This window comes from Sinocyclocheilus rhinocerous, unplaced genomic scaffold (assembly GCF_001515625.1).
Source record: "Sinocyclocheilus rhinocerous isolate Xijiao unplaced genomic scaffold, SAMN03320098_v1.1 scaffold19, whole genome shotgun sequence".
NCBI lineage: Eukaryota > Metazoa > Chordata > Actinopteri > Cypriniformes > Cyprinidae > Sinocyclocheilus > Sinocyclocheilus rhinocerous.
The window spans coordinates 2,358,106-2,378,593 of record NW_015638975.1 but is presented as its reverse complement, the minus strand read 5'-3'; the positions used below and the strand labels follow the sequence as shown (position 1 = coordinate 2,378,593).

General features: G+C 36.0%; 1 protein-coding gene across 2 annotated transcripts in view; it reads left to right on the top strand.

The window, feature by feature from the left end:
* The window catches only part of LOC107750544 (ras-related protein R-Ras2), a 42,059-nt gene extending 29,471 nt beyond the window's left edge, over window positions 1-12,588 (top strand). The window contains exons 3-7 of one of the 2 annotated variants that reach the window (XM_016565980.1): window positions 5,647-5,734; window positions 7,577-7,679; window positions 9,729-9,837; window positions 10,397-10,515; window positions 12,197-12,588. In XM_016565980.1, the coding sequence (XP_016421466.1) occupies window positions 5,647-5,734; window positions 7,577-7,679; window positions 9,729-9,837; window positions 10,397-10,515; window positions 12,197-12,284 (507 nt within the window). In that variant the 3' untranslated portion in view covers window positions 12,285-12,588. Of the gene's footprint in view, window positions 1-5,646; window positions 5,735-7,576; window positions 7,680-9,728; window positions 9,838-10,396; window positions 10,516-11,203; window positions 11,323-12,196 lie in introns of both variants that reach the window. The other variant, XM_016565979.1, reaches the window with a different exon arrangement.
* The last annotated feature ends 7,900 nt before the right edge of the window (window positions 12,589-20,488 follow it).

Genomic DNA, 20,488 nt, shown 5'->3' with positions numbered 1-20,488 from the left:
TTAGGACATCAATGTATCGTCACGAGCCGCAGTGTTTAATTTGGATTTGTCTGTGCATGTTTTTTTTTACTCTCATAGATTTTGTTACCATTGCCATGCATTATACGACTGACTGCCTGCAACAGTTGGACTTAAAAATCATAATTTGTGTTCTACTGAAGAAACAAAGTCACCTACATCTTGGATGCCCTGGGGGTAAGCAGATAAACATCAAATTTTCATTTTTGGGTGAACTATCCCTTTAAAAATATATATAAATAATTAAATTAAAGTAAAAGTGTTTTTTATATTTTGGGTGTTTTGAGCTATTGTTGCAGATAACAAATGTAATAAATTAAATGTTATAAATTAGGAACGTACTGATATTCTGGAAAATATTTATAAAAAATGAAATAAAAACATTAGAATAAAAATAAAAGTAATTTTAAATTAATTTAATTGTGTATATAAGTTTATGGTATGTCCTCATTTAAATAACTATACTACCATTCAAATTTTTTTTTAATAAATTAAAACTTTTTTTCAGCAAGGATACATTAAAATTGATAAAATTAAAGAAAACAAATCTGCAAAAAAGTATCACAATGTAACAAGTATCAAAATATTTAAGCTGCACACCTGCTTTCAACATTGGTAATAATATGACATGCTTCTTGAGCACCAAATCAATGATTTCAGAAGGATCACGTGACACAGAAAACTAAAGTAATGGCTGCTGAATATTCAGCTTTGCCGTCACAGGATTAAATTAAATTTTTATATTAGGGCTGGTAAGCGATTACAATTTTTAATCTAATTAATTACATGACGTGGCGATTAATTAATCGAATTAATCGCAAATTCATCGCACATCAAATTTGGCTGAGAAACTACTCCCAAAAGATAATTTAAAGTCATTGTTGTGTAAAGCATCAAACAGACATTACAAAAAGTAGCTTCAGCAAGAAATATTTTGTTTGATTCAACACGAGGGTGAGTAAATGATGACAAAATCTTAATTTTTGGGTGGGTGAACTACTACTTTTAATATTTTATTATTATTATTATTACTATGGAAATATGAAATTATTTATTTAATGAAATGATACTCTAAATAATAAACTAAAACTGCCAGTAGGTGGTGGTAAATGTCTTAATGATTAAGTCATCGAGTCATTTATTCATTAATTTGATTCGTTCCAATGGCTGATTCATTCAGGAGTGAAGTAAACGGTTCTCTTTATGAATGGTCCATTGAATCATTAGGCTTGTTCGACTTGAAGCGGATCATCACCATCAGATCGAACGGTGTGTGACATCAAAGTACCACGAAAGCGATTAGAGAGCAGACGACTCTGCATGCTTTTGATGTCATAAACCGATTGGTCTGGGCAGTGCCGCTTCAAATCCAATGATCCTAATGGTTCTCCCAATTCGTTCAAAACGTGCATTAAGAAATGAAATGCAGCTGCGTGTTGCTCGGAGACGAACAGTTCTGCTTTGTCTTTATATTTTCGTTGGCAAAATTGAGCAAAACAGACAACATTGTGTCTAAAATAACACAATATTAACTTCTTATTTATTGAACTGTTGTATAAGATCAGTATCACATTTGCACTCGTGTGATATTGCACTTATTGCTCGTGGGATATTGCTTAACTATATGATGTAAATATGAGACAAAAACTCAAACAGGGGCTTTTTTTGCCCCATATCTTGAATTTTAGGGACATTCCAACTATGTCCTCCAGGCTCCATCACGCAGTGAGTTGTTGCCCTGCCTCATATTTGTCATCAATCAACTGTATGAAATGTCAGATGACCCACGTAGGTCTGGGGCGGGGCAAGTGCGTTAAATGCGTTAATAATTTTAACGTGTTATTTTTCACCGTAATCTAATTAAATCTCCAGCCCTATTGTATATATATTAAAATAGTAAACTGATATTTTATTGTAATAATATTTCACAATATTACCACTTTTACTATATTTCTGATCCCAAAAATGCAGCTTTTGTGAGCAGCAGAAAAACGTTTAAAAAATGAAACTGATCCCAAACGTTTAAACGGGGTGTAGGTAAGTGTGTGTGTGTGTGTGTGTGTGTGTACTTGTTTATGCTACATTGAGGGGACCAAATGTCACCACAAGGATAGTAAAACCTGAAATTTTTTTGACATTGTGGGGACCGGCCTGCAGTCCCCACGAGGGGAAAAAAATGATTAAAAATAGTAAATGATGTTTATCTGAAAGTGTAACAATGCAAACAGGTTTACTGTAAGGGGTAGGTTTAGGGTTAGGGGATAGAAAATATAGTTTGGTCAGTATAAAAATAATAGAAGTCTATTGAAAGTCCCCACAATTCACAGAAACAAAAGTGTGTGTGTGTGTGTGTGTGTGTGTGTGTGTGGTCATGATGAGGACAGTGACATGCTGTCGGTTTGAGAGGTGTTGCTGTGCAGGAAACTGTGGAATGTGTGAGCTCCCATGTTGAATCATGACTAAAGGTTTGGACTGATCACGTGCAGACTGATGTTTTTTAACTCTCTTTCTCACTTACTCATCAAACTAAAGTGTGACTTTCACTCTCAATAGGTTGTAGCATTATCACGAAATCAGGTGCCTTGTTCTTTTGTTCACATGACTTCAATGGAAGGTGCAGTGCTTAAAATATTTTGTGTTTGTTGGAATTAGCAGCAGGTATTTTCTCTCTGTCTGTCCATCTGTATTAGTGAGTGAATATTGTCAAAAAATACCAAACTAAATAGTGACTAAACACGATCCCTTTTAATACATGTTAACCATGAGTCACTCATTAATTCATATCATAACAAAAATAAACACCGGTATTCGGTATGAACCGGTATACCGCCCAGCACTAATCTGTATTGCTCTCTTTCACCTCATTCTGCGTGTATCCCCACTGCGACGAGTGAGCGATGAAGTCGACTGCATATACAGCACTGCTGATGAATTATTGAACAGTGGAAAGTGCACGCAATGGAGTCTTGCATGCAGTGCATTCAGAGGAGCCACTGTGTGAAAGGATGACTGATGTCAAGAAAAAAGAGCGAGGGTTTACAGACTTCATGTCAACGCACAAGCGCTAACATGCATGCTTCATTTGCTCACTTTCAGAAACGTTTGCAAATGTACTTTGCCTTCGCTTTAAAAATAGCAGTATGCTGCAAATAATCTGATTCTGTTTAAAGCTTATTTTGGATCAGCACACAGGAAAATGTCAGTATCACCTGACAGTTATCACTGAAAATAGATGTCTTGTGATATCACTGTCTCTGTGACAGCCAAAAAATCTGACCACAGCCTGCACGAGCCAGTCAGCAATCTTGGCATGAATTTGGGCTGGGAATTCCTGTGTTTTTTTGTTTTTTTTTTGAGAAGTTTTAGACAGCAGAGAGTATTTAGGAAAACTTTTTGGAAAAAAATATTTTTAGAATTCTACAATTCTTTACGGCAACTTAAAAATTAGATGCATTTAGCTGAGAGGCAAAATTACATAACACTTTTAGAGAATGTACCCTGAATATTAAGTGTAAATTATCTGCTTTATTAAGCAGCTTTTTCTGCTTGTTTTAAGTGGTCAGTTCGTTTTTTTTTTTTAAAGAAATGTATACTTTTATTCAGCAAGGATGCATTAAATTGAATTGATTTTGAACTGTCTGTTCAGCAAAGTATACTGAAAAATGTATCGCTTTTAGTATTAGGTATTAGATTGAACAACTGTTTTTTTTAAATTGATAATAAATGTTTCTTGAGCAGCAGTCGTGGCCTAATGGATAGAGAGTCGGACTTGTAACCCGAAGGTTGCGGGTTCGAGTCTCAGGTCCGGCAGGGATTGTAGGTGGGGGGAGTGAATATCCAGCGCTCTCTTCACCCTCAATACCACGACTTGAGGTAAGACCCTTGAGCAAGGCACCGAACCCCCAATTGCTCCCCGGGCGCCGCAGCATTGGCTGTCCACTGCTCTGGGTGTGTGTTCACGGTGTGTGTGTGCATGTTTGTTCACTACTCACTGCTGTGTGTGTGCACATGGATGGGTTAAATGCAGAGCACAAATTCCAAGTATGGGACACCATACTTGGCCACACGTCACGTCCTTTCCTTCTTTTCCTTTCCAAATCAGCATGTTAAAATGATTTTGGAAGGATCATGTGACACTGAAGGCTGGAGTAATGCTTTGCCATCACAGAAATAACTATGTATAAAAATTGTAATAATATTTCACAATATTACTGTTTTTATGATATTTTGATCAAATAAATGCAGCCCTGGTGAGCACCAAAAGCTAAAAAAATAAATAAATCTTACTGAGCCCAAACTTTTGAGTGGTAGTGTGGAAGTACCACCAGACAAAAGTTTGGACACACTTACTCATTCTTTACTATTACTATTTTATACTTTTTAGAATAACATTAAAGTCATTAACCCTTTGAAATATGAAGTACATGTAAATTCTGAATTATAATTCTGAATAATTTTTAATTTTGTACAAAAGTCATATTTCTCAACAAATATTTTAAGCATTTAGTGTAAACAGCTTGTGAGCTTTTAAAGATCATAAGAAATATTTAACTGGTACTGGTTTTCCAGTGTAGGCTTGTATTCAATCCTTAGTGAATGGTTGATGCAGAAAAGAGAACAAAGCTTAACCCTACTCTCATTTTTGGAGTGCTTCTCGTTTCGTTGCTAAAAACGGCTTACTCAACCAGTGGTTACAGGAACATCAATAAGTCAAACTCATAATAGGAAGCTACTGCTTAGGCATTGTGTGTTTGTGTGAGCATGAGCGTGTGTTCAGTTGACACAGAGACAAGCCTGAACATAACGTTCAGCTGTCGTCACTTAAACAGCCTCCTGGGAGGAGAGGCACACAAAACATGGGAAAAATGTGAAAAATGCCTCCTTAGAACTCCCCCTTCTCCTACAAACTGATACCGTGTTCAGATTAGCATAGAAACATAGCCTGTGGAAACGGAAAAGTTTGCGGTTAATTAACCATAATTATCAACCCCAAACGGAGGGCCGCTCAGATAATGTTGACATGAAGTCAGGGCATGTTTTGACCATACACACAAGGGTGGACCTCTTTTTTTATTTTTCAGAAGAGACAGAACAGTTTTTCTGTTGGGTTGTGTTATGAGTCTAAGCCCTCATTTAGCCTAGCTTTCAAAACAAATGCTCTTTATGCATGTAGATCCCTCAAAGCTGAAGTAAATGTTGTTTTTTATGATGTTTGTGTATGAAGGTTCCTCAAAAAGGAAACTGGTGTCAGACAGGCTGGTTAACATCACATCTAATGATCTAAAATGAATTCAAGTGAGCTTTAGATATAAACAAGCAATATTTAGAGACTACAATGCTAATTCCCTGGTAAAAATTGAGTCAAAATATTGACATTTCTAAATAAAAGTCTTTTAGCTGCTTCGTCAAATGCCATGTTTATTCATTTCTGCTATCCATCAAACCACATACATAGGATTCTGGGATTTTGTAAGCTGTCAAGGAGACATCGATTCTATCAAAATCCAAAGAGATTAAAGCATTTTAGTAGACAGGATCTCTCATATATTGAATATGAATGTGTCTTGATGCCTTCCCATCTCCTTATACAGCTTTTCTTGTTTATATTTCTCTCTCTTTTTTGTTTAGTCATACTTCGTCACTGACTATGACCCTACGATTGAAGACTCCTACACAAAGCAGTGTGTGATTGACGAGAGGCCTGCGCGGCTGGACAGTAAGTATGCCGCTGATGGATGAAGGAGTCTGATTGTCAAACAAATCGCACAGGATGTAGGGAAACAACATACTGCTAACCGGCAGCAAAGATGAAGCACTTTATGATTTGATAATGCACCATAGAGATCAGATAAATTACAGAGGAACTGGTGCATTTTGTTATTATTCTATGCATTATGCATACTTGTGCAGGCGGGGTTATAATAAATGTACTGTAATATCACTTTGGACAAAAGCATCTACTAAATGACTACTTACTCCAGCATACATATTATACATGGCTGGTAAAAAAAAAAAAAAAAACTCTTGAAATACTTTAAATTAAAACAAATTTCTAGGCGGAAAATTGCATAACTTAAAGGGATAGTTCACCCAAAAATGAAAATTATGTCATTAATTACTCGCTCTCATCGTTCCACACCCGCAAGACCTTCGTTCATCATCAGAACACAAATTAATATATTTAAATGAAATCCGAGAGCTTTCTGACCCTGCATAGACAGCAATGCAACTACCACGTTCAAGGCCCAGAAACGTAGTAAGGACATCATTAAAATAGTCCATGTGACATCAGTGGTTCAACCGTAATTTTATGAAGCTACGAGAATACTTTTTGTGAGTGGTAGTTGTGTTGCTGTCTATGCAGGGTCAGAAAGCTCTTGGATTTCATCAAAAATATCTTAATTTGTGTTCTGAAGATGAACGAAGGTGTTACATGTTTGGAATGACATGAGGGTAAGTAATTAATGACAGAATTTTCATTTTTGGGTGAACTATCCCTTTAAAGACTTAGTTTACCAACCATGAAGATTCTGTCATTATTTACTCACCTTTACATTTTTCATATCTTTATGACTTCCTTTAAAGCAGTGGTTCAACCAGGATGACAGTACCAGCTTCAAACTTCCAAGGGACAATAATAATTCTATAACTGAATATTATAATAATACTATTATTGAATATTATAATAATTGTTATATCAACTTAATCTAAGTGTAATCTAAATTAAAATGCTAAAAAAACACTTTCCTGCCAAAAAACTATGGTATTTATTGGAGAACATACAGTTCTTAAAGAACATACAGTCATTTGAATATTGTGTTAGACAGCAGAGGGCCTTCGAGTCGAAAAGATACAGTCCCACAGCAGAATGTGATCTTCCGTATTGTGATGTACAACTGAATGCAAAAGATTATGATAAAAAAGTAGGGCAGGGACTTAGTTCTATCCATCGGTTGTTGATGGGATTTTTGGATGTGGGCATTGCACTCAAATACAGAGACAGGGGAATGTGAGCATGCAAAAGTGGGGTTTAGGCAAAATGAGTGATTGGAGAAGTCCAGCGTACGTCACAAAAGGAGAAGTCTGTCGTTTTACTGGAAAATCAAGTTATGTAATTCTGATAAAAAATAATGAGGTCAAACAAAATGTCAAAAACAAAACATGCATTGTTCAAAATAAGATCAATAACATGCATTTAAAGAACAGATACGGCGAATTTTCATTTCATGCCACTTTAATGTGATCTAATCACTAAAAAAAACACAGAAGGAGCCTGTGATTTCAAGCATTACTCAAGAAGGGAGCCGACTTCTGTCACGTGTTCATACAGACGTTATTCAATCTGCCGTTTGAGTCACACCTGTTAGTAAATACACTTATTAATCCCAACTGTTGCCATAGATACACAACACAACTCCTGTTAGGCCTATAAATAAAGAATTCTGAATATAAGAGAAAATAATCATTTATTTAATTTAGATACAGTTCTAATCAAACCCATAGTGCTGATGTGCAGTCTGTCTGTGGGTGACTAACATGGCTGTTCTGTGTTTGTTAGTCCTGGATACAGCAGGACAGGAAGAGTTTGGAGCCATGAGAGAACAATACATGAGGACAGGGGAGGGCTTCCTTCTCGTCTTCTCTGTCACTGACCGGGGAAGGTGAGCAACGTTCCACTCACGTTTTCTCTCAACTTTCTCTCTTTCTTCCCCTTTCCCCTACATTGTCTGCCTCAGTTTCACTTTCATTCTGTTTTTGTCATTCCAGTTGTATTAATGTCCCTCCCCTTTGCACACATTTACATTTTCTGTAACTGTCAGATTAGAAGCGTGCTAATTTACGCCCCAGGTTTTGTCTCGGTGAAACCCAGCACATGCAAATAAACAGATCTCACACACGTTGCAGTGTGTGTCCTCGAGGAATGAGGAGTGTGATCAGCCGGTTTGTGCCCTCTTAGAGTCTTTCCCACTTTGTGTTTATGCAGTAAACAGTCTTTCCTTCCTTCGTTTACATTACCCCGCTCAGAGCCGATGGCGCAGGCCTCTCTGCACACACTCTCTCAATCTCTCCAGAGTCTATGACAAGCATTTCCTCCTCCTGCATGACATTTAGACGACTCGTATTGTTAGAATCAACAGAGACCTCATATGAGTGTCCTTCCCTCCCCAGCTTCCACACACTTTTCTCCGTAATACAGCTTCTAGCCATCTTACAGCGTTACTGGAAAGTTTATAGCAGCGGCATGAGAACTGAGTGACCTTATGTCATCCTGTGTACTGTAATGCAGTTCTGTGGCCCAAAACAGAGATAGCTGCTCATCAGCTGGAAGGGTGGGCTTGCATTCCATTTAGGTTTTGTGGAGAGGTGGAGCTCTGCTTTGTGGGTGTATGCGTGTGCTTTTATTTAATCATTTCTGAAAACGTCCTCCTCACTAGGGATGCCTGATATATTGGGACCATATGGGTTATCGGCCAATTATAAGGAGTTTTTTTGTTGTTTTGTTATTAGTTTCCCTCAAGTTGACACACCAGGTGTCTTAGCAGAAAAACCACTAGTATAGTTACTTATAGTATTTTCCACAAAGTTTCCACACAGTTTTTGTCTTAACTTTGAAAAGTATATTTAATCGGAGTGTCTATTTACACTAAGTGCAAATAGGCCGCCTTGTTGACAGAGGCTATTTACACTAACTCCGCCCACCAATGTGTGATTGGGCTAGTCAACACTACAAAAGACGATCGCCTAACAACAGCTCCAGTGGCTAGATGGTAAAGTGTGTGCCGTAGTCATTTTTAACGTGATCGACCCGAGGTTGAATCCGCCTTTTGCCAAACGCTTTTTTTTTTCCCTTTGCAAATCTCATAGTTCATCGGAAAGGCATTTATTTTCAATAAAAATGAAGGAAATAACTGAAAAGTTGAAAATAACGTATCGGGGAGGGTTAGGGTAGGTGTAGGGAGGGCTTTATAGTCCCAATAAGGTAGCATCCATTTAATAATTTGAATTAAAATTACAATTTACACTCATTACATTGTTATTGCATACTGTTTTATAATGTACTACAATACTGAGGTGCAGATAATTGCCACTATTTGCAATAAGTAGTATAAATAGCAGAAAATCCTGTAGTTTTAACATAGTCTATAGCTATTTGCACTTAGTGTAAATAGCATGTCACTAAGAAAATATGCTATTTTCATTTAGTGTAAATAGCCGCTGCCATATTTAATTTTATTTAGTTTCATATAGTGAAACCTTAATAAACTGCATTTTTTTTCAAATGTTTTGACTGAAATCTCAGTTTCTGTTAAATGAATAAATTACATTTCTTTCACTATTTTATGTTATGTGAAGAAAATTTTGAACCACTATATATACGTTTGGGGTCAGTATGATTTTTAAAAAATTAAAATAATACTTCTATTCAGTATGAATGCATTATATTTATCAGAAATGATAGTAAAGACTTTAACATTGTTACAAAAAAAATAATTTAAATAAATGCTGTTCTGATTTTTTTATTCATCAATGGATCCTGAAGAAAATGCATTAAGGTTTCCACAAACATATATTTATCAGCATAACAAAAAAAGGATAACGTTTTCATGTTTGTATTTGTGTGTGTGAGTGTGTGTCTGAGAGAAAATGCATTGCTAGTTTCAAGCTGCTTGGACCTTTTTAATGGCTATGCATCATCTTGTTTTCCTCAGCTTTGAAGAGATCTACAAGTTCCAACGACAGATTTTGAGAGTGAAGGACCGGGATGAATTTCCCATGATTCTAGTGGGTAACAAAGCTGATCTTGAGCAACAGAGACAAGTGAGTGGCATGAATCACTTCAAGTGCTGCAATTTCAGAGAGCTGCACTGAATGAGTATTGATATGAACATTTTAATACTCTTTGTCTGCATTGCAATCTTAGCATGACTTGGCAGTCTGTTGTATCCATTGCAGAGATTCTGTCTATATAGTTCCTGTTGTAAAATGACACGTGTACATACTGCACACATATATACAGAACTCAAGAGCACAGTGTCACAGTAATTACATGTGGATGAAATTCAATCCTGACAATCAATGAACTGAAAGGCTGAAAAATATCACAGAGTGTGTGTGTCTGAGAGAGAGATGATAATAAAAGATATGGGGTTACTGAGTGCATAGATAGACACTCAGATTGTGTTACACTGCCACCTAGTGTCAGAACAGAAAACGTCAGCCTGTTGTAAATTGACTGCATCAATTGTTTTTACTTTTATGAAAGGCACCTTATGAGACACATTGTTTTAATCAATATCGAACAGAAAATAAAAACTATGATAGGAGAAAAAATGAAGTGCATAGCTGGATTTTAATTAAGGATGGATTTCTTTTTCAGGTGACCCAGGAGGAGGGTCAGCAGCTCGCCCGACAACTCAAAGTCACATACATGGAGGCCTCAGCTAAGATCCGTATGAATGTAGACCAGGCTTTCCACGAGCTGGTCCGAGTCATAAGGTGTGTGTGTGTGTGTGTGAGAGAGAGTGTGAGTGTGTGTGTGTGTGTGTGTATGTCATACATTGCTGTTGTACCACCAGATGGTGGCAGCAGACAAACAGCAGTCTGTGGTTGGAATGGAGCACTTTGCATACTTGCATACCGTTTTGGAATAAGTATGTAAATCTGTAAACATTAAGAAATTATAAACATTTCAAACAATAGTATGCTACAATGTTGTCATTATGTTCTCATTATGTTGCATATTTAATAGAGCTATTGGTGTCTACTTTATCCAATTTTAAGAGTAAAAATGTCTTGCATTGTGGGATATAATATCCTTATCTTTTATACACTGCATCTGGGTTTTTCATAAAAAAAATGAAACAAAAAATGCAGCTGCACTGAACAGATTGACAATATGTGTACGGCTGAACTGTTTTCAGTTCAGTGTTATTTTAGCATTATTTATATATTATTATAGTGTTAAATTGGCTTTATTGTTCTATTTTTCAAATTTTAGGTTAGGTAAATTTTTTATGTGCTTTTGTCAATTTCTATTTAGCTTAAATTTTTATTAATTTTTATGTGTTTTAGTAATTTTAGAATTTCAGCTTAAACTGATTTATTGTATTTCTAAAGGTAACATTTCTCGTTTAAAAATGAAGTGCATAGCTGGATTTTAATTAAGGATGGATTTCTTTTTCAGGTGACCCAGGAGGAGGGCCAGCAGCTCGCCCGACAACTCAAAGTCACATACATGGAGGCCTCAGCTAAGATCCGTATGAATGTAGACCAGGCTTTCCACGAGCTGGTCCGAGTCATAAGGTGTGTGTGTGTGTGTGTGAGAGAGAGTGTGAGTGTGTGTGTGTGTGTGTGTATGTCATACATTGCTGTTGTACCACCAGATGGTGGCAGCAGACAAACAGCAGTCTGTGGTTGGAATGGAGCACTTTGCATACTTGCATACCGTTTTGGAATAAGTATGTAAATCTGTAAACATTAAGAAATTATAAACATTTCAAACAATAGTATGCTACAATGTTGTCATTATGTTCTCATTATGTTGCATATTTAATAGAGCTATTGGTGTCTACTTTATCCAATTTTAAGAGTAAAAATGTCTTGCATTGTGGGATATAATATCCTTATCTTTTATACACTGCATCTGGGTTTTTCATAAAAAAAATGAAACAAAAAATGCAGCTGCACTGAACAGATTGACAATATGTGTACGGCTGAACTGTTTTCAGTTCAGTGTTATTTTAGCATTATTTATATATTATTATAGTGTTAAATTGGCTTTATTGTTCTATTTTTCAAATTTTAGGTTAGGTAAATTTTTTATGTGCTTTTGTCAATTTCTATTTAGCTTAAATTTTTATTAATTTTTATGTGTTTTAGTAATTTTAGAATTTCAGCTTAAACTGATTTATTGTATTTCTAAAGGTAACATTTCTCGTTTTTAACATTTCTAATATAAGTTCTTTTTTTTTTAGACTTTATATTTACATTTCATTTTAGCCTTATTTCAGTTACCGAAAACAATTTTTAATAGTTTCAATTAAAAATAACGAAATAAATTGAAATAAATTCAGTTGGAAGCCAAATGTCTCATATGACATGTAATTTTAATTTGAGCTCAGAGATTTGTACACTAAATGTGCAACATGTTTTGACTGATTGTCACATCCTCTCACAGGAAGTTCCAGGAGCAAGAGTGCCCACCCTCGCCGGAGCCCACGCGCAAAGAGAAGGATAAGAGCGGCTGCCATTGTGTGATTGTCTAATTGGCCTTTCACTGCCGCCACTCACCCAGCTGCTGTCACCGGTCCCTGCCCCCCACCCTGCCTTCTGACATCACGTCCTGTGCGGATGAATTCGCTGCCTTTCTACATGTGCATGTCTTCAAAACAGCAGTCTCTCTCATCGCCTTATCAGGGGCATTTGTGCCTCTAGGACTTCACTACTAGAAGAACCAAACTGACAAAATCTTGATCGAACTCACCATTCTACCTTCAGCTAGAGTACTGACATCAGTGTGACCTAGAATATGGTAATCGTGCCCCAACACTAAACATCGCTTCTTACAAATATGCTATAAAACACACACACAGTTCCTTTTTTTTTTTTGTATTTTGAAGGATTTTTTTCTCTTGACTTGTGACATTTGTACGTTTGCTGAGATGGAAAGACTAAACGAAACACCATTGAGATTGCAGACGACGTTTAGTCACGAGATCTAGATTGAGATGATGTTCTGAAGCTTTGTGTGTGTGTGTGTCGTGCCATATCTGTTTTTACTTCCATATGCTAAGCTGCGATTGTACATAAGTGAAGATTTGTGTGAGTTGAGACCACCTTTATAATGACAAAACTCAGTTGCAGAGTTCCGTGTGTGAGGTTGACGAGCTTGTTTTGACATGCATTAAAACAATAATGTACTCGCAGATGTGTACGTAGATAGCCTCTAACATTATGCCAATTTTGTCAGCAGTGAAGTCAGTTTGCCAACTTATTGTTTGGTCAAGATGTCTTTTTTATTTGCATCGTCTTGGCATGTATGGGTTAGATTTTTTATTTTTATTTTTTAAAGGGATAGTTCACCTAAAAATGAAAAATCATTCACTTAGCCTCATTTGTTCCAAAACTGTTCCAAACCGAAACCTTTTGTCTGCGGAACACAATTTTTTTTGTTTGTTTTTTTTGTACTGTTGTTATTTTACAGTACAACAGTAATGTATTTCTATATTAATTTAATGTTTATAATTTCAATATTATAGTAAAATTTAGTGCTGTCAAACGATTAATCGTGATTAATCGCATCCAAAATAAAAGTTTTTGTTTACATAATATATGTATGTGTGCTGTGTATATTTATTATGTATATATAAATACATACACACGCATGTATATATTTCAGAAAAATATGTTATGTTTATATATTAAATATTTTTTTAAAATATAAATTATATGAATATAAATATAGGCATGTAAATACATGTAAATATTTTCAAAATATATACTGTATGTGTGTGTATTTATATATACATAATAAATATACACAGCACACATACATATATTATGTAAACAAAAACTTTTATTTTGGATGCGATTAATCGCAATTAATCGTTTGACAGCACTAGTAAAAATACTATTTTCAATTATTATTATTATTATTATTATTATAATACAGTCATATTGAATAGGGGGAAAACTAATTCTTCTTCTTTTTCCTTCTTATTTGTCTTTGACCACATGCCAGAATGAAAGTCACTAGGGTCTGTTGTTGTTTTAGGCCCCATGGCTTTTCATTATTTTTACAAAACATATTTCAAAATATCTCCTTTTGTGTTTTGCAGAAGAAAGTATGTCATGCATGTTTGGAAGGACGATGTTCATCTTTGGTTGAACTTTCCCTTTCCGTTCTGTGATTGTGAAATGTATTCTACATGTAGCCAGATTGTTCAAGCCTTCCTGACTCTCAGCTCAGATTTCTACAGACTATCTTCAGACTCAGGTTTCTCCATTTACAGTGTTTTCACAGTGTTCTGACGATGTCTGCACAATAGGCTGTCTGTTCTCTACTAGGTACCCCACCGAGATCGGTGACACAGAGAATTAGTCTCTCAAATAGTTGCCTCTTTTTCTGACCTTGTATTTCAATTCACTTTTACACTGATTTAGTTTTTATTGGTTTTGAAACGTATTTAAATGAATGAAACAGCGCGAGGACTCCGTTGAACTGCTGACATCACAGGCATCTTTTCAGCATCTTTTCATGTATGTGATCAGATAAAATCACGTTTTTTTTAGATGATACAAAAGACAGAATTCATACACCAGACATCTACATTCCCTCAGGACTGTTTTTTTTTTTTATATGGTTTGACGTCTCGGTGACATTCACACTTCAAGCTGGTATTTCTCATCTGACAGGTCATAATTTGCTTCCTGGCTTCATACACCAAGGGTTCATATCACTATCGCATCATGTCACGTTTTATTTTCGTCTTCCTTTTTTTCCAGCGTGCATTTCTGTATGAGGGATACAAATAAACAATTTTAGTTTTTGTGTTTCATGTAATATAAGAAAAAAGATGGAAGTGATCTTTTGAATGGACATGATTAAATGTTTTTACTATATACTTTTATACATTATTTTCTTATCAGACTAGTTAATGAGTATTTTTATATGTTTGTAAGTGAAAACGCTCTCGCGGCACAACTATGTGTATATGTAAAGAGGATTATTTAATTATCTCGGTTTGTTTTTAACTGAAAAAGGCCAATGTATGTTGAACTGTGGACCTTTCGGGGGACTGAAGCCGATAACCCATCCTAACAGTTGTCCACCTCATAGCCTATCACAACTTTATCAGTGATCACTGGGCCAATGCTTCGAGCCGATGCCCTTTTGTGATGACTCAGGTTCATATCCTAACCTAAACCATGTCCGTTACACCAGTTAATAGCAACATTGATCAAATCGAAAGCTAGTTAGAACAGAAGTGCATGGCTCTTCTTCTTCCCAGAGTCTGTGTACATCTAATACATACTGTGTTTTATTTGTCACATCTTTCCCTCCCACTGTATAGCCTCTGGTGCTATAATAAAATCTATGATTTATCTGTGATACATTGGCTTTTCCTTGATGAGGAAACGGGGTACAACACGTTGCACAAGATTATAGCTCTCGTTCTTTAAGTCGGCATTGAATAACAAGTGTCACCAAGTGACAAGAAGATTGTTATTTTGCTGTCCTTAAGTATATCCCCTGTGATTTGCAAAACTTCCGTTCTTTTCTTGGACGGTGTTCCAGCCGATACTGTAATGAGCTGTGTGACAACTTGTGTCAGAAGCTTGGTTTTATTGTTATTGAGTCTGCTGTGTATTCTTCCATGAGATTTAAAAGTGTTAGGTAACATTGTGAAGGAGGAGGGTGTCATATCATTTTGGAGAATACTCCGAATTAAGAGGACCGGCTTCAGAAAAGCTGCTGTTTGCTCGTGTTGTGACAGTTCTACAATTAAAGTGTCAAGTAACGGAATTAAATCAATGCAGTGACAGCTATAATATAGAGTTGTTTCTGTATGTGTCAATTTTATAGTGATTGTAAATCTGAATGCTCAGTTACTATTAAAGCTTATTCTGAGACAGGCCTTGAATGGTCAGGGCTGAGTTTCCCAAAAGTATCATAAGACAATCTACTTAAAGGAACAGTTCAAATCATTCTGATGGCACGCATTCACTGCAGAGAATCCATTGGTGGGCTGGTGACTGGGAACTAGTTCCCAGTGCAGGAAGACCTTAAATACTCGTCAATCTTAAAATGAATAATGCATGAAATCATATAACGGATGACTGGTCTCTTGAGTCTGTACTTGTCAAATGTAGAAGCCTTAAAAAGGGATTTATAAATGTATTTTTGGGGGGTTTTGTTGTGCCGTTCACGTTGTGTGGATGAGCGCTGTGTCAAAATTGCCATGACACTTTCACACACATTCACATGGACAAGTGGGCTTTAATAATCACCAACACCTGCTGGCAATGAAGGATCATTAGGGAAGAAGAAAACGAGCACATTGATACTGGTCTATGAATTTGGCGGACCTATGGTAGCTTAAAACACTTTCCTACCACTCCTGATGAGCATGTGGCAAAAGCATGGATGTTCTTGTGAGGTCAGAATGTGCCTTAGACTGGCTGTACTCTATTAGAGCCGTTGTTTGGGAGACGGCTTTGTGTCCTTTGAGCACATCTGGGTCATGAATGGGTGGATTGACAGCTTAATGTCACTGCGCTTGCAAACATGTTTGAAGTTCGGTTTGCCTAGCAGCACATCTACGGCCAGCCAGCAGAGACGTGAGTGAACAGCATTGTTTAGATCTCAAATATTGTCAAATTCTGTGGTTTCTAGCTGGGTATATAAACAGTCACTGCAAATCCGATAAACCATTTACAATTGGTAAATTTGGTAAGGATACTTTCCTTCCAAAAGTCAGTGTTTTGATCAACACTTTGAACAACGATCTGATTACTTTTAATCAGTTTTATAAAATCTCAGTAATTTCTGTTCCAACATTTCATGGATAATTTTAGAGATTAACTGATCCCCATTACTCTCTCTTTCACTAATTATTAATTATTACTATTAATTAATAGATGTCTATTTGCCTTTTAACACGTTGGTACTCCAGAAAAGAGACCGAGCTAATGCAAGAAACTGGCAAATTATACCATTTAATATGTTTGAGATATATTCTATTGGAAATTATTTGTTTACATTTTTGGTCACTGGATTCTATATATTTTTTGAGTGTTCATTTATTAACATTTGTAATTTATAGCATTTGTAATCTACAGTCATTCATGTAGATTTGTGTAGTAAAAAATGTTTTTTTGTGTTTTGAAATGATGAGGTAAAGATGATCCCCTCAATTGCTGCAAGTGTTTACTTTTGACTGGGGTTCTGTTATTTAAATTTTTAATAACATTATTTAATTATTATTCAGTTATTGTCAAAACGCATAATTTTACATGGCATATTTTATTTACTATTCAAAATTGATAGCTTTAAAAATAATGAAAACTATCAATTGCATTTTCTATCTTTTCTGTAAAAATAGATGATGACTGGCATTAGTTTACCTCAGGGGCCTTCGTGCCAGAGGTTGAACGTTTTTCATATTAGCCTACATTTATTTCCCTAAATACTTCTCTAAATAATATCTTGGATGATGCATCATCATAATGCACACCATGCATTATCACTAATGCTCAGATTTCTTAAGGGGGCAATCATCCTCAAGAAACTAAGCTTAATTGTAATCTTTACTTTGTGTGTGTGTGTGTGTGTGTATGGAATATATATATATATATATATATGTCATTCCTGGGATTCTGTAATATTTCAGTTCCCCAGAGTTTCTAAAGTGGTGGTGGTGGTTCACCAAAATTAATTGTTAGAAGCTTTTCACCGTCACAAATATATGTATTTCTCATTGTTACGGGGTTGTAAACTTGTGACAGGGTTGAGTTATTTGCTTCATTTATCAATAATTTTAAAGAAAAAATATAAAATAGTCATGGTTTCAGTAAATATATATACTCCAAAATCATGACAACTCATATTTTTGTTTTAAATAGAATTTTTGATGTAATATGTCCACTTAAACGTTGACAATCATCATACATAAGAAATTGCACCCTCATTTGCAGCAGAAAGACAATGCTGGCCATGCAGATATGTTGACCCAGAAACAAGGGGACAATATGAGAGAGAAACAAAACCAACAGGTCTTCAACCCCCTCACACCTTGTCACATTAATATTTTTAGAAAAATATAGGGAAGACAATTAAGAGCAAAATTATTTCTTGCTGATTACTATCTGACATGTTAAGGGCTAAAACAATAAAATTGTGGTTTTAGTAAAATTTTAAAAAACATTTTTTGACAAAAATAAAGAGACCTAGACACAATTTGTGTATTTTTAGCTTCAGTTCTATAAAAACTGTGACAATTATGATAAATCTTACATTTGTTATCATTAAATTGTTATCAGAGACACATGAGCAGTAGCTAGGCTACATGTTTGTTTTATAACAATTTCTGTGTAAAATCCCTTTTAAACCAATCCCATTTTGTCCGTTACGGGGGTTGAGGAGGAAAAAAAGGCGAAAAAAACCCCCTGAAAATAATAAAAGGTCTTTAATGCCTGAGGTGGGAAAATATGATTTTTTTTGAAGGTTTGATAGGTGCCTAATGATGTGGGGTATTTAGAAGTTGAATCACATGTAGTTGAAAAACATGTAGGCTAGGTTTATATTCCAAGTTGAAATCTTACAGAATCCCAGGAATGACCCATAGCTATATCTACTCTATCCATGCACGAAACAAAATTTAGGCTACCCTTTACCTTCTATCCTACAATAGAGGGAGAAAATTGGCTGTTTTATTTATATTACACACACGCAAATGGTTCCCACTCCCACTGTAACTTCTGCAATAACAAAACGGATGGCTACGTTATTTTATTTTTTTGTGAAGAAAATCTTAATCCAAACGTGTGCGAGCATGGTGAATTTAACAACTGACATTTCCCCTCTCACAGCCAGTGGTTCAGTCCACCTATTTTAAACCCCTCAACCAAACGGTTTTCTAAGGCTTCCCAGCTCTCCACTAGAAACATCTGAAGACGTTCACTGTGGTGAAGACGGAGGATTTAACACAAGACGCCAACAATATTTTACGGCTCGGCGTCGCTGTATAATCGAGCATTTTTGTCCACAGATGGCCATGGACGGACTGAGCAACAATAAGAGCATGTCATACAGTCGATGGAGTTATGACAGGTAAGCACGCCGTTATTCTGTACACGCACTGTAAAATCTGTTTTTCTGTATGTGTTAAATAATTCATGTGATAAAAGTTAATCGCGACGAGAAACGGCAACGAACAAACCAACCCAACGGCTCATGACGGTGACAGAACACGCTGATTTTAACGACCGAAGTTGTGTACAAAGTTCGCGATTCGTTTGAGAAGTAACAAATGGCATCTTTTAGTAAAAACGAAGGGCATTTCGCAAACCTGATGCTGTTTTTCTGTTTTCGTGTTCGCAAAGGCGCTTGTAACAAAGCGACTAGAGAGACATTAGGCTCAATCAAACGGAACATAACAGGTCTTTTTTTTTGTTCTGAGACAACGGTTACTGCGTATCAACAGCTTTGAAGAGCGAAACGTCACCGTTCTATTTCAACACGTGCTCTTTCCAGCGCATCTCTGCTGTGTTTATTAGCCTGGCTTCAGCATCCTCTCAGCTCCACTGTCAGCATCCCAATTCTCTACAGGCATCATCATATCTGCCTCAGTGCTTCTGCCTATGAACCAGAAGATGCTGGAGTTCATCATGTCTGCAGTAGGTGACACATGTGAAATTTCAGACAAAACCCAGGATGTGACTGGTATGCTGTGACTGCACTCTCACTGCTCCCCAGAGGAAATGCAGAAAGATCCTAGTCTTGACGCCTAGTAGCATTTCTTAATGGGGCATGTTACAATGAAGCAGGGATAACATATGTATGAAGCCAACCGTCTCATCATACTATGTCTGAATATGCACACTTGACTAAAACAAAAAAGTGGTTTGTTAAATAAGAGGGTTTAAACATGTAGTATTTATGAAACGATAGGAAAGCAATAGCCAAATGATGTACTACGTGTTGCCAAAGTATGCAACAAGACATTTTGCTATCCCAATGCCATGGGACTGGAGTCATCAGGTTAGTAAAAAATTGTGGCACTAATCTACATGAATTCTGTACATGAAATCTACACGAGTTCTATAAAATATAGTCGGTAACACTTTAGAATAATGGTCCGTTGTTAACAAGTGCAGGAAGTAATAGGTAGTACTGCATTAACACTTAACTTTATACTATTAACTAATAGAGAAGCAAGATTAACTAAGCAGTAAGTAGTAGCAAATTTAGGACAGAGGTAGTTACTAATTAGATATTTGATCATTACTAAAAAATATATATCCTCATTGAGAACTACTTGCGAATATATATATATATATATATGTCATTCCTGGGATTCTGTAATATTTCAGTTCCCCAGAGTTTCTAAAGTGGTGGTGGTGGTTCACCAAAATTAATTGTTAGAAGCTTTTCACAAAACTTTGGGATGCCCATTATAACGAATAAAAATAATTGCATTTTAATATTTTTTGGCATAAAATAATGTCTTATATCTATCTTAAACTAAGCATTTTGTCATGTCCCTGAGGCACTTCACTGAGTTTGTACTTTGAAAATTGTTAACAAAATGTGCATAGTGTCTGTGATTTTTGGCAACAATGTAAGCATTTATGTGTGTTCCTTTCTTGTAAAAAAAATATTTTATAAAAAATAGACTTTAAAGTTATGTCCCTCAGTCTGAACTCAACCCTGTCACACTAACCATTCTACGCCAATAATAATTTAGAC